Here is a 15,994-nt window from a genome sequence, read left to right on the forward strand (position 1 = left end):
ACAACCACTACTGCCACTGATACCCCCCTCACTCACCGCCACCACCACCACTGTCACTGATACCCCCCTCACTCACCACCACTACTGCCACTGCTACCCCCCTCACTCACCACCACCACTGCTACCCCCCTCACTCACCACCACCACTGCTACCCCCCTCACTCACCACCACCACTGCTACCCCCCTCACTCACCACCACCACTGATACCCCCCTCACTCACCACCACCACTGCCACCAATACCCCCCTCACTCACCACCACCACTATTGCCACTGATACCCCCCACACCGCCATCACCACTACTGTCACTGATACCCCCCTCACTCACCACCACCACCACTACTGCCACTGATACCCCCCTCACTCACCACCACCACTGATACCCTCTCACTCACCACCACCACCACTACTGCCACTTATACCCCCCTCACTCACCACCACCACCACTACTGCCACTGATACCCACACACCACCACCACTATTGCCACTGATACCCCCCACACCGCCATCACCACTACTGTCATTGATACCCCCTCACTCACCACCACTACTGCCACTGATACCTCCCACACCACCACTGTCACTGATACCCCCTCACTCACCACCACTACTGCCACTGATACCTCCCACACCACCACTACTGCCACTGATACCCCCCACACCACCACTACCGCCACTGATACCCCCCACACCACCACTGCACTTATACCCCCCACACACACCACCACCACCACTACTGCCACTGATACCCCCCACACCGCCATAACCACTACTGTCACTGATACCCCCCTCACTCACAACCACTACTGCCACTGATACCCCCCTCATTCACCACCACCACCACCACCACCACTGTCACTGATACCCCCCCTCACTCACCACCACTACTGCCACTGCTACCCCCCTCACTCACCACCACTACTGCTACCCCCCTCACTCACCACCACCACTGCTACCCCCCTCACCACCACCACCACTGCACTTATACCCTCCACCACCACTGCACTTATACCCCCCCCCCCACACACACACACCACCATTGCACTTATACCCCCCACACATACACACACACACCACCACCACTGCAATTATACCCCCCCCACACACACACGCCACCACCACTGCACTTATACCCCCCACACACACACCACCACCACCACTGCACTTATACCCCCCACACACACACCACCACCACCACTGCACTTATACCCCCCCAAACACACCACCACCACTGCACTTATACCCCCCCAAACACACCACCACCACTGCACTTATACCCCCCCACACACACACCACCACCACTGCACTTATACCCCCCCAAACACACCACCACCACTGCACTTATACCCCCCCAAACACACCACCACCACTGCACTTATACCCCCCCACACACACACACCACCACCACCACTGCACTTATACCCCCCCACACACACACCACCACCACTGCACTTATACCCCCCCACACACACCCCCACCACTGCACTTATACCCCCCCCACACACCACCACTACTGCCACTGATACCCCCCCACACCGCCATCACCACTACTGTCACTGATACCCCCCTCACTCACAACCACTACTGCCACTGATACCCCCCTCACTCACCGCCACCACCACCACTGTCACTGATACCCCCCTCACTCACCACCACTACTGCCACTGCTACCCCCCTCACTCACCACCACTACTGCTACCCCCCTCACTCACCACCACCACTGCACTTATACCCTCCACCACCACTGCACTTATACCCCCCACACACACACACCACCATTGCACTTATACCCCCCACACACACACCACCATCACTGCACTTATACCCCCCACACACCCACCACCACCACTGCACTTATACCCCCACACACACACCACCACCACTGCACTTATACCCCCCCAAACACACCACCACCACTGCACTTATACCCCCCCAAACACACCACCACCACTGCACTTATACCCCCCCAAACACACCACCACCACTGCACTTATACCCCCCCAAACACACCACCACCACTGCACTTATACCCCCCCCCCCACACACACACCACCACCACCACTGCACTTATACCCCCCCCCCCAAAATCACTCACCACCACCACTGCTACCCCCCTCACTCACCACCACCACTGCTACCCCCCTCACTCACCACCACCACTGCTACCCCCCTCACTCACCACCACCGCCACCGCCACTGATACCCCCCTCACTCACCACCACCACTGCCACCAATACCCCCCTCACTCACCACCACCACCATTGCCACTGATACCCCCCACACCGCCATCACCACTATTGCCACTGATACCCCCCACACCGCCATCACCACTACTGTCACTGATACCCCCCTCACTCACCACCACCACCACTACTGCCACTGATACCCCCCTCACTCACCACCACCACTGATACCCTCTCACTCACCACCACCACCACTACTGCCACTTATACCCCCCTCACTCACCACCACCACCACTACTGCCACTGATACCCACACACCACCACCACTATTGCCACTGATACCCCCCACACCGCCATCACCACTACTGTCATTGATACCCCCTCACTCACCACCACTACTGCCACTGATACCTCCCACACCACCACTGTCACTGATACCCCCTCACTCACCACCACTACTGCCACTGATACCTCCCACACCACCACTACTGCCACTGATACCCCCCACACCACCACTACCGCCACTGATACCCCCCACACCACCACTGCACTTATACCCCCCACACACAACCCCACCACTGCACTTATACCCCCCACACACACCACCACCACCACTACTGCCACTGATACCCCCCACACCGCCATAACCACTACTGTCACTGATACCCCCCTCACTCACAACCACTACTGCCACTGATACCCCCCTCACTCACCACCACCACCACTGTCACTGATACCCCCCTCACTCACCACCACTACTGCCACTGCTACCCCCCTCACTCACCACCACTACTGCTACCCCCCTCACTCACCACCACCACTGCTACCCCCCTCACCACCACCACCACTGCCACTGATACCCCCTCACTCACCACCACCACTGCCACCAATACCCCCCTCACTCACCACCACCACTGCCACTGATAACCACCACCACTATTGCCACTGATACCCCCCACACCGCCATCACCACTACTGTCACGGATACCCCCCTCACTCACCACCACCACTGCCACTGATACCCTCTCAGTCATCACCACCACCACTACTGCCACTGATACCCCCCTCACTCACCACCACCACTACTGCCACTGATACCCTCTCACTCACCACCACCACCACTACTGCCACTGATACCCCCCCCCCCACACCACCACCACTATTGCCACTGATACCCCCCACACCGCCATCACCACTACTGTCACTGATACCCCCTCACTCACCACCACCACTACTGCCACTGATACCCCCCTCACTCACCACCACTACTGCCACTGATACACCCCTCACTCACCACCACTACTGCCACTGATACCCCCCACACCACCACCACTATTGCCACTGATACCCCCCACACCGCCATCACCACTACTGTCATTGATACCCCCTCACTCACCACCACTACTGCCACTGATACCTCCCACACCACCACTGTCACTGATACCCCCTCACTCACCACCACTACTGCCACTGATACCTCCCACACCACCACTACTGCCACTGATACCTCCCACACCACCACTACCGCCACTGATACCCCCCACACCACCACTACCGCCACTGATACCCCCCACACCACCACCACTACCGCCACTGATACCCCCCACACCACCACCACTACCGCCACTGATACCCCCCCACACCACCACCACTACCGCCACTGATACCCCCCCCACACCACCACCACTACCGCCACTGATACCCCCCCACACCACCACCACTACCGCCACTGATACCCCCCCACACCACCACTGATACCCCCCCACACCACCACTGATACCCCCCCACACCACCACTGATACCCACCCACACCACCACCACTACCGCCACTGATACCCCCCCACACCACCACCACTACCGCCACTGATACCCCCCACACCACCACCACTACTGCCACTGATACCCCCCACACCACCACCACTACTGCCACTGATACCCCCACACCACCACTACTGCCAATGATACCCCCCACACCACCACTACTGCCAATGATACCCCCCCACACCACCACTACTGCCACTGATACCCCCCTCACCACCACCACCGCTACTGCCACTGATACCCCCCTCACCACCACCACCGCTACTGCCACTGATACCCCCCACACCACCACCACTGCCACCGATACCCCCACACCACCACCACTGAAACCCCCACACCACTGCTGCCACTGCCCTCCCCACCACTCATCCCATCCCACCCCCCATTTACCAGCCTTGCCATGGATCCCATCCTCCAACCACTGCTGCCACTCATTTCATCCAATGCCCCCCACCGCTGCCACTTATCCCATCCCCCTCCAACCATCACCTTTGCCACTAATCTGATTCCCCCCACCACCTCTGCCACTCATCCCATTCAATCCCCCCTACCACTGATCCCATCCTCCAACCACAACCCTTGCCACTGATCCAATCCCCCCTCACAGCTGGCAATCATCCCACCCCCCACCACCACCGCTGCCACTGATCCCATCCCCACCCAACCATCACTGCTGCCACTGATCCCACCCCACCACCACTGCCACTGATCCAATCTCTTCCTCACTGCTGCCACTCATACCATCCCACACCACCACCACCAATGCCACTGATCCTATCCCTCCCCGACCACACTGCTGCCACTGATCCCATCCCCCACCGCTGCCACTCATCCCAGGGGCACAATTGCAATAGCGCACATGTTGCCCCTGAACCCCTGGATAAGGGGGCATTTAGAGGAACAAATCCCCTTCATTTTTCTCCTGCAGCCATTAAAAGTCTGCTTCTCCTTCTCTCCCTCTGATAGGCATTCAGTGGCTGCAGGTGGAAAAATGGAGGGGATTTGTTACCCCTCCTATCCAGGTCCTGCTGCCCCCGGGATCAGTGGAAAGGACCCTGGCTGGAGGTCAGAGGGGCCCTCCATGATTTCTTGCACCGGGGCCCTGAAGGTTCTAGTTACGCCTCTGGTTGAAGAATACATATTGTCCTGAACTGATGAAGAAAGTTTTTGGGGGATATTTAATTTAGTAAAAAGTAAATATATATTTTTTTTCAAAATTGTCGCCATTTGTTTATAGTGCAAAAAATAAAAACCGTTGAGGTGATCAAATACCACCAAAAGAAAGCTTTGTTTGTGGGGAAAAAAAAGGACATAAGTTTTGTTTGGGTACAAGGTCGCACGACCACGCAATTGTCAGTTAAACAACACAGTGCCATATCGCAAAAAATGGCCTGGTCATTAGGGGGGCAAATCCTTCCTGTCCTTAAGTAGTTAATAAAAATTGTGTAATGATGGTACTAATAAAATCCTGCTGCCCCAACTCATTCATTGTTCTTTAATAATCCTTGTCTACATTTTGTATTTTAGGCATCTCATCAAGTGAAGAACAGCAACATCAGGTACTAATCCTCAACTGTAAGATAACTCATTTACATTACACGCTAGTGAGTCATTGACCTGATGCAGGCAATAAAGTTTGAATCATAAACAAAACATTTTTTTCTCGTAGATAGAACGCAGAATTTTTCTCGTGGATTAAAACCTCTATCAACTTTGTATAATTGTCCCCAAATTTCTTCTTACTTTCTATGTGCCAATTTTCATACAGAATAGGAAGATTTCTCCCAAATGTTCACCCCTGCTTAAAGCGGGAGTCCGCCGGGACTCCACGTTTTTTTTTTTTTTTTAAAGTCAGCAGCTACAAATACTGCAGCTGCTGACTTTTAAAATAGTGACACTTACCTGTCCAGCGCGCCCGCGATGTCGGCACCCGAAGCCGATCTCTAGATCGACACTCGAGTGCTGCCGCCGCCATCTTGGGTATGGGAATCAGGAAATGGAGCCTTTCGGCTTCATTTCCCAGTTCCCTACTGTGCATGCGCAAGCCACGCTGCGCAATGAGGACAGTCCCCGCTGCCTCTGGGATCTGTGTGTTTCCCAGCAGGCAGCGGGGCACTTGCGGAAGGGGGCGGGCACTTGCGGAAAGGGGCGTAATGTAGCGCGGAATTGGATTATCCAGGTAACTGCACCCCCCTCCCCCCTGAAAGGTGCCAATTGTGGCGCCGGAGGGGGGGAGGAATCCGATGAGCGGAAGGTCCATTTTAGGGTGGACCTCCACTTTAACCACTTGCTTACTGGGCACTTAAACCCCCCTCAGTCCCAGACCAATTTTCAGCTTTCAGCACTGATGCACTTTGAATGACAATTGCGCTGGGCATACAACACTGTACCCAAATGAAATTTTTATAATTTTTTTCCCACAAATAGAGCTTTCTTTTGGTGGTATTTAATTACAGCTGGGAGTTTTATTTTTTGCTAAACAAACAAAAAAAGATGCAAAAAAAAAAAAAAATCATGTGTTGGGCTGCACTGGTGGGCACTGATAGGCTGCATTGGTGGGCACTGATAGGCATAGTTAAGGCGGCACCGATGGGCACAGATAAGGCGGCACTGATGGGCAAAGATGGGCACAGATAAGATGGCACGGATGGGTGGCACAGATGGGTGGCACGGATGGGTTGCACAGATGGGTGGCACTAAGGGGCACTGATAGGTACCACTGATAGATGGGACTGATGGGCACTGATAGGTGGCACTGATAGGTGGCTCTGATAGGTGGCACTGCTGGGCACTGATGGGCGGCACTGCTGGGCACTGGTAGATGACACTGATGGGCACGGATATGTGGCACTGGGGTGCAGCACCTTTGTTGAGGCAGATTGTGGGCACTGCTGGGTGGCACTGTGGGCACTGCTGGGTGGCACTGCTGGGTGGCACTGTGGGCACTGCTGGGTGGCACTGATGGGGGGCACTTATTTTTTAATCATCTTTATTGATGAGGGGGCAGGTGGGCACTGGCAGGGCTGGCCGTGATCGGGACTGATGTCCCGATCACAGCCGCCGGTGATCGGCTCTTTTTTTCTCTCCTCGCGCTGTCAGCGCGAGGAGGAATAATAGCCGATTACCGTCTCCGTTATATCACATGATCAGCTGTCATTGGCTGACAGCTGATCACGTGATAAGGGGTCGGGATCGACCCCTTGCTCTGATCGATGATCAGGCGAGTCTCATAGACTCGCCGATCACAGAGCGCGCCACGCGCGCCCCTCAGGGTGCACGCAGGCCGCTCGTGCACGGGACTACGTCAATAGACGTAGTCCCGGAAAAGGAGATCCGCGCTGTAGCCGTCATTCGGCTATAGCGCGGGTCTCAAGTGGTTAACTACAGAACACAGCTTTCCCCCCTATGGTATAAAAATTTGGAAAAGGAGAGATGTAGTGTAGTTAAGCAGGGAAAGAACACTCAACGCTGCTTACAGTTTTAGTGTAGGAAGTTAGGAGCTCACTGGATTCTGGCAGGATCAACAATATTTCTCTGTTCTTGCAGTGTTTTTAAAAAGGAAAAAAACATGGGGAAATGTGCCTGTATGACAGAGTATGGGATTAAAGGTGTAGGGGCATGTGTGTACTAAAGCACCCCAAAAAGTTCTTCAAACACTCACATCAGCAGCCACCATCATCCATTGGATAACCAGAACAGCCCACACCCAAGTCCCCTGCATGTCATCCTGTTGCAGGTGATGCACCTGTCCCTATGTATAACCACCAGCAGGAACAGGCACTTCTACACTACCATCTGTCTCCCTGATCCCATGCCTGCCTGCTAGTGGGTGAGTGCTGACTGATGGAAGGGGGGGCATCCATGGTGATAATTACTGGGGGGAAATTGACCAACCATATAAAGGGAGCACAGTGAAAATTATTGTAAGGGGAGAACACTGTTCAACAATATAAGAGAAGCACACTTACCACCATTGTAAAGGGAACACACTGACCATCAATGTAAGAGGAATACACTAACCATTGACCATTAATGTAGGGGGCAAAGTGAGCACTGAGCACCAGCTGAAAAGGGGCCAGGGGCCACTGACCACTGATTGCCAATGTAAGGGGGTAAGTTTAATAGGCTTGAGAAAGGGGGGCATGCCAAAGAAACATGTCTCATTGGCCGTGTTGGTCATCTTACTTTAAAAAAGTAATTAGTTAAGTTACAAATTACTTCTCCCAAAAATTAATTGCGTTAGTAACTCGGTTACTACATTGGAAAAGTAATTAGTTATTCAGCAAAGTAACTGTGACAGGGGTGGCAGTGGTGGTACTTGAGGGGGTGGCAGTGGTGGTGGTGTACAGTAATTGGGGGGGGTGGCAGCGGTGGTTTACTTGGGGGGGGGGGGGGTGTCAGGCAGCAGTGGTACTTGTGGGGGGGTGGCAGCGGTGGTGGTGCCATCCTCTCCCACCACCACCTCTGCCTCTTACTGATCCCATCCCCCACCACCACTGATCTCATCCCTACCCTATCCCCCCACCACCTCTGTTGTAGAAGTGATGGTGGGTTGGTAGGGATGGGATCAGTAATAAGCAGAGGTGGTGGAGGACTTGGGATGGATCAATTGCACTGCAATTTGAATCGACAGAAGTCACTTACTTGAATGCCTCCAGTGATGCCTCCCATCCTCATGGGGAGTGGGAGATCCTCGCCTTCACTCGATTGGTGTCAGCTGGTCATCTGACTTCATTTTTCAGTGTCCGCCCTGCCTCCCTACATTCTCTATCTTTGGATAGGCGGGGCGGGATGGGGCGATCCAGACAGTCTCTCTGAGTCTCAGCCTCTTCTCAGCTCAGTGGGCGAAAGCCCCTCTCCCCGCGGCGGAACGAATGGCCAGGCAGTACGGCCATGGCGGGCCTCCCGGACGGTATATGTAATTGAGGTAACGCCACCCATGTAATGGGAACTGCGTTACCATGAGGGGAAGAGTAATCAGTTAGATTACTTGTCACCCTCTAAAGTAACTGCATTAAGTAACTCCATTTATTTTAACTGAGTAACTTTATGGGCTTACTTGTTACTTCTGCTTGGCTTGTTCTTCCACATCTAGGGGTTCCCAGGGTTGATGCCCAACAACTTGGACGGTGGCACCAATAAAGTCCTTTTGAAAGCTTTTATTTTGCAGGGGTAACATCCAACAACACAGCCTCGTATAGGAACAGAGGGCAAGGGTGAAGAACTCAGGCACCTTGAACTGCAGACATAACAAAGTCTCTAGTACCACCCTGAGAGTAGCCACTCGCAGCTGGGCGCTTCAAGGCTGAACAAATCTCTAGCCAGAGATTATGGCAGTCAGCACTTTGATTCAGAACTTGTCTCTGACCTTGAACAAGTTGTAACTGAAAGTGAACAGGAACCTTTTTCCTCAGTACCTGGAACGTTCTCTGTCTCCTTGATAGTACTGGAAAAAACGTGGATTCGTTAATGTCCTTCCCAACTCAGTAACCCGGCACTTCTCAGGATGCCAGCTTGTTGGCCCTCCTCCGAAGAGTCCTCCCCCGGTCACTTTTATGAGCTGTGGTGCCCCTCCAAGCCGGGGGGACACACGGACACCTTGAATCCCTCCTCAGTTACTGCTTCTCGGACCAGCCGGTTCCGAGACTCGGGAACAGAAGGATCCCTACCCCAGACCAGGCAGGTCTATTGGGGGTAACCAACAGAAGCATTTTGCGGTATGTTGAACACCCCGTGACCGGGACCCATCGTGGATCTATCCCAGTCCAGGAAACAAGAACAGACCGGTCAGGGCTTCACAAACTCCTACTGAACACGTGACTTCAACACCTTAAGTACCCCTTCCCAGACTCCTCAGCGGGGGGGCACACCTTCCGAGAAGGCTGATACCCAAAAGGTCCAACCAGGCCTGGTTCTGGCTTGTCATGTGCACCTCACTGTACACATGACCAAGCAGAACTTCTAACACAGCCCAGTCAAACTGATGTCAAAGTTAACCTACATAATTAACCCTCAGAACCCCACTACTGTTCTGAGGCAAAAACTAAATTTACACATGAATGACACTTTGTCCAAAATGTCATCCGCTACACTTACCTCACTGCTCATTGGTGACCGGGAAGAGGAAGCTGTATTGAATGTGCTTTAGCCTGCAGAATACAGAATACACATACCTGGCTGAAGATTTCTCCCCAAATAGTATATACTAATATAGTTAGTCTGGCTGAAAAGAGACACAAGTCCATTTAGTTCAACCAATAGAAGGAAAAAAAAAAAATTATATATTAGGGCTGTTACTGATTAAAATTTTTGTGCTCGATGAATTAACTAATTTTGATTAATTATATTGCACATACAGATCCAACTACTTTTAGCTGATCTCCTTGTATTGCAACTCTGCATTAGTCAGTGGTGCTATACACTATATACAATCACCCGACACTAGTTAGTTTCCACAATCCATGACTTAACTTCACAGTTCACACAAATACGTTTTAAATTCAAACTGTAGCACTGACGTAAGTAATTTTTTTTTCCACAGTACCGTGACAATCCCTCCACCTCTAGTCTAACTAATCACTCTCACCTTATGGCATGGACCCCTGTGCAAATAGGTGGTCATACAAGCGGGTATCGAAAGGGTTAACACAGACCATAAACTTCTCTCATGTCTCCTTAGATCTCAGCAAGGACACCAGGTCATGGGTAGAAAGAAAAGATCTAAGTACTCACCGCTTAAAGCGGGAGTCCACCGGGACTCCGCGTTTTTTTTTTTTTTTTTTAAAAGCCAGCAGCTACAAATACTGCAGCTGCTGACTTTTAAATAGTGACACTTACCTGTCCAGCGCGCCCGCGATGTCGGCACCCGAAGCCGATCGCTCGCTCGGCTGCCGGGTCCCGCCGCCATCTTGGGTATGGGAATCAGGAAATGGAGCCTTTCGGCTTCATTTCCCGGTTCCCTACTGCGCATGCGCGAGCCGCGCGGCGCAATCCGGACGGTCCCCGCTGCCTCTGGGAGCTGTGTGTTTCCCAGCAGGCAGCGGGGCACTTGCTGAAGGGGGCGGGGCATTGCGGAACGGGGGCGTAACCTACGCTCGTTCCGCAGACAGCTAGCCCGGAAGTGGGTGCAGTTACCTGGATTATCCAGGTAACTGCACCCCCCTCCCCCCTGAAAGGTGCCGATTGTGGCGCCGGAGGGGGGGAGGGATCAGATGAGCGGAGGTCCATTTTAGGGTGGACCTCCGCTTTAAGTATAAGATTTAATTTTTGTGTTCCAACACAAACTATTCACATAAAGATGATAAAAACACAGCATGTAAAGCCGACAATCCTGTTAGTTCCGTAGGGCAGCAGCGGGTGACATCATGCGTAGCTCCTCCCCCATACACGTTAGGTTCAATCAGAACTTCAACGTCAGCAGACTTCTCCCCCTTGTGATGTCCAGTGACGTCACCAGATCTCCGACAGAACTCCCTGAAGACCCGGAAGCCGTCGTAGAGGTAAGTATTTTGATCGATCAAAAAAATTAAAGATGAATCGAGGAATTCCTCTTTAATTTCCACAGCCCTAATATTTATATATATATATATATATATATATATATATATATATATATATATATATATATATATTATGCATGATGCGATTTGCTCCAGCAGGGGAAAAAATTCCTTCCTGATCCCCCAAGAGGCAATCGGATATTCCCTGGATCAACTTTACCTATAAATATTAGTATCCAGACGTAAAGAGTGCTCCCTTGTCCTCTGTGATGACCTTAAAATTAATAACTCAACACCAAGTTCATGTTATGGATACTCACAGTATGTATTTATACATGTTGATCACCCCCCACCTTAATCCCCTCTTCTCAGGAGAGAATTAATTCAGTTCCTCTAATCTTTCCTCATAGCTGAGTTCCTCCATGCCTCTTATCATTTTGGTTGCCCTTCTCTACACTTTCTGCAGTTCCCTTATATCCTTTTTATGAACTGGTGCCCAAAACTGAACTGCATATTCCAGATGAGGTCTTACTAATGATTTGTACAGGGGCAAAATGATATCTCTCTCTGAGTCCATGCCTCTCTTACCTCTCCAACCGCAGCTTGGCATTGCATTTTATTATTGAGCTTATGATCTACCAAAACCCACCCAGATCCTTCTGTACCATTGACTCTCCCAAGCTGTACTTCCTCTAGTATGTATGATGCATGCATATTCTTAGCCCCAAGTGAATAACTTTACATTTATCAACATTAAACCTCATCTGCATCAAACAGTGCAATGAGGTTGGCTTGTAAGTTGGAAACATCCTGTAAGGATGTTATTCTACTGCATAGCTTAGTGTCATCTGAAAACACTGAAATGGTACTTTTAATTCCAGACATTATATCATAATATATATATATATATATATATATATATATATATATATATATATATATATATATATATATTGAAGTTTGGGGATACTAGCTCCGCGGGATTAAGTGCATAAACCGTTATAAGGTGAAACCAAAATATATTTATTTATAATCAAATCAAAAATAAAGCTTTTCTTCAGCATATAAAAAAAACGTAAATTAAAGTCCGCTTATCTTCAGCACAAATAATACGAAAAGAAAAGCACCTACAGTTCTGTAGACAGGTCTTCACCAAAAAGTTTCTTGCAGAGATCTTTTTGCAGCCTCCAAAACAGCAAAATAGCAAATACAACAAATACAACAACACAGCCAGACAGCTCCTCAGACAGGTGTTCATCTCCTTCTCCTCCTCACCACCACCTCTCTACTACTTCCGGTCTTATAGGCTGTCTGTCTTCCTGGAGGCCATTAACCCCCTGTGGGCCAAATCCCTGTGGTCAGGGAGGGAGGCTCTTTCCCACCCAAAATGTCACTTCAGAGCCTCCCAAATTCCGGGTCCCAACTATCTCTCTTAAAATATAGAGAGTGAAAGTAGGGGGGAAAACACTGCGCTATGTCTAACTAGCACAAAAAGGTGAAAAAACAGCTGCCAACAATTCAAACAAACAAAGTTCAACAATATAAAACAACAAATAGTGTAGCGCTAATTTAAATAATAATATAATCACAAGAAAAAATATCTGTGTATAAACAATCAAGAATACTACAAAGAACAGTGAGTAAAGTCCTCTATAATATAGCTAGTGCACAAGAGTTGTGATAAATCTTCTTCAGAAGGGATAGACGTTTCACTGATCAGGTGTAACCAGATGTATCAACTTGTCTGAAGTGATCTAAAAGGTAGGTAGAATACTCTTACCAGATGAGGTGGACTCGCCAGTCTTACGACAGTTGAGTCAAAAACGCTTGGGATCCGAACATGGGACCAAATGATGAATTGAAGGTAGTCAGACCGGATTCTAGGGAGACTCCAAACGATGGAAAAACCATGGGGGGCGTCTCTCGGAATGTTCCTCAAGTTGTCTGAATCAGGTGTGACCCAATTGGGATTCGAGCCCCGAGTGCGGGGGGGGGTTCACGAGAATTGTAATAGAGAAAAAAGAAAGCTCCAAATGGTGCAGGTCAAAAAAATAACCATCAGGTTTTATTAAAAGGTCATAAAAATGGACATAAATTATGACAAGTAATCACAAAAAAACAGGATAAAAGCAATGTGGGGTGCCAGATGCGAGCCCGACGCGTTTCGACAAAGAATGTCTTCAACAGGGACATTCAGGGACAACAGGGACAAGCGAAACCTTCTGCCTAGGAGGAAATACCACAAGGAGTCCAAGGCCCACTTAATGGCAAGACACTCCCGCTCCACCACCGTGTAGTTTTTCTCCGCTGCCATCAGCTTTCTACTTAGGAAAACTACGGGGTGCTCTTCCCCGTTGATTACCTGCGACAGGACTGCTCCTAACCCCTCATTTGAAGCGTCTGTCTGTACTACGAAATCCTTATTAAAGTCTGGAGCAACAAGCACTGGATCCTGGCACAATGCCGTCTTAAGTTTCTGAAAAGCTTTTTCGGCATCGTTATTCCATTTTATCACCGACTTTCTGCCTTTGGTCAGGTCAGTCAAGGGAGCAGCAATGGTGGCAAAGTTGGGGATAAACCTTCGGTAGTAGCCAACTATGCCCAAAAACGCTCTGACCTGCTTCTTGGTTAGGGGACGGGGGCCAGTCCTGTATGGCTTTCACCTTACTCATTTGGGGCTTTACCAGCCCTCTACCCACAATGTACCCTAGGTAATTGGCTTCCTCCACCCCAACTGCACATTTTTCTGGATTTATGGTGAATCCTGCTCTTCTCAGGGAGTCTACAACTGCCTGAACTCGGGGAAGATGTGACTTCCAATCAGGGCTGAAGATGACGATGTCATACAAATAAACCGAAGCGTACCGATGATGTGGACGCAAAGTTTTGTCCATGGCCCTTTGGAACGTAGCGGGGGCAGAGTGTAAACCAAACAGCATTCGTTTGTACTGGAAGTGGCCTTCTGGGTTAGAGAAGGCCGTTTTCTCCCTAGCTTCCTTGGTCAGGGGAATCTGCCAGTACCCTATGAGCTTCTGGGATACGGTAAGGCTTTAGCCAAACTTTTACCTTGGGGTCAGTTACAATGTCATGCTCGATGACATTGGTGAGTCCTGGCAACCCTGAAAACATGTCCCTATTTCTTTGAAGAAACTCCTTTGCTTGCTGGGTTTGGGGTTTAGTTAAGGTAGCAGCCACCTGCACCAGGTCGATCCCTGCATGGTCTCCTGACTGTACCGCTACCACCGCAGATACCTGGTCTCTGTCTCTCCAGGGTTTCAACAAATTCACATGGTAGATCTGGTATGGTTTCCTTTTCCCTAGCTGGTGTACCTTGTAGTTTACCTCCCCCACTTTTTCCACTATCTCAAACGGACCTTGCCACTTGGCCAAGAACTTGCTCTCCACTGTGGGTATTAGGACAGCCACCCGGTCTCCTACTTGAAACTGTCTGACTTTCGCAGACCGGTTATACACCCTTTTTTGGGCTTCCTGAGCCCTCTGCATGTGCTCCCTCACCAGCGGCATCACCTTAGCCACCCTCTCTCGCATTTGAGAGATATGCTCTACTATGGTTTTGTGTGGTGAAGACTCACTTTCCCACGTTTCCTTTACCAGATCCAGCAACCCCCGAGGCCGTCGCCCATGCACTAGCTCAAATGGGGAGAAGCCCGTGGACACTTGTGGAACCTCCCGAATGGCAAACAAAAGGGCAGGGAGTAACATATCCCAATCCTTCCCATCCTTCTGGATGACTCTTTTTAGCATGGTCGTTAAAGTTTTATTAAACCTCTCCACTAGGCCATCGGTCTGCAGGTGATAGACGGACGTCCGCAACTGCTTAATTTGAAACAGTTTGCACAGGTCCGCCATCACCTTTGACATAAAAGGGGTGCCCTGGTCCGTTAATATCTCTTTGGGAAAACCAGTTCGCGAAAACATTTGAAATAGTTCCCGGGCAATGGCTTAAGAGGAAGTTTTCCTCAAAGGAACTGCTTCTGGGTACCTGGTTGCATAGTCTAGGATGACTAATATATACTGGTGCCCCCTTGCCGATTTTACCAGGGGTCCCACGAGATCCATGGCGATCCGCTCGAATGGAACCTCAATAATTGGCAAGGGTACCAGAGGGCTTCTATAGTGGGGCACTGGGGCAGTTAACTGGCAAACGGGACAAGATGCACAATATCTTTTAACCTCAACCTTCACCCCTGGCCAGTAAAACCGGTCGGTTATCCTGGCCTCTGTTTTCTCTGCCCCCAAGTGTCCTCCCAGTGCGTCGTCGTGGGCTAGATCGAGTAGCATCCGCCTATACGGTTGGGGAACCAGCAACTGCTCTATAGTTTCCCAACGGCTTTCAGCCACTCGATAAACCAAGTCCTCCTTTAACGCAAAATGAGGAAACCTCTGATCTGCTCCTGGCATTTGTGGGACCCCATCCACAACAGTAACCTGCTCTCGGGCATTGACCAAGGTAGGATCCCGCAACTGGG

General features: G+C 50.7%; 1 protein-coding gene across 1 annotated transcript in view; it reads left to right on the top strand.

Annotated features, from left to right (window-relative positions):
• LOC143930385 (phospholipid-transporting ATPase IK-like) overlaps positions 1 to 15,994 on the top strand; it is a 225,930-nt gene that overhangs the window by 124,409 nt on the left and 85,527 nt on the right. The window contains exon 14 of the mRNA XM_077454669.1: positions 5,533 to 5,564. Coding sequence (XP_077310795.1) covers positions 5,533 to 5,564 — 32 coding nt within the window. The remainder of the gene's footprint in view (positions 1 to 5,532; positions 5,565 to 15,994) is intronic.

The sequence above is a fragment of the Lithobates pipiens genome, unplaced genomic scaffold (genome assembly GCF_037356315.1).
Source record: "Lithobates pipiens isolate NorthernLeopardFrog02 unplaced genomic scaffold, aLitPip1_a1.2 Scaffold_25, whole genome shotgun sequence".
NCBI lineage: Eukaryota > Metazoa > Chordata > Amphibia > Anura > Ranidae > Lithobates > Lithobates pipiens.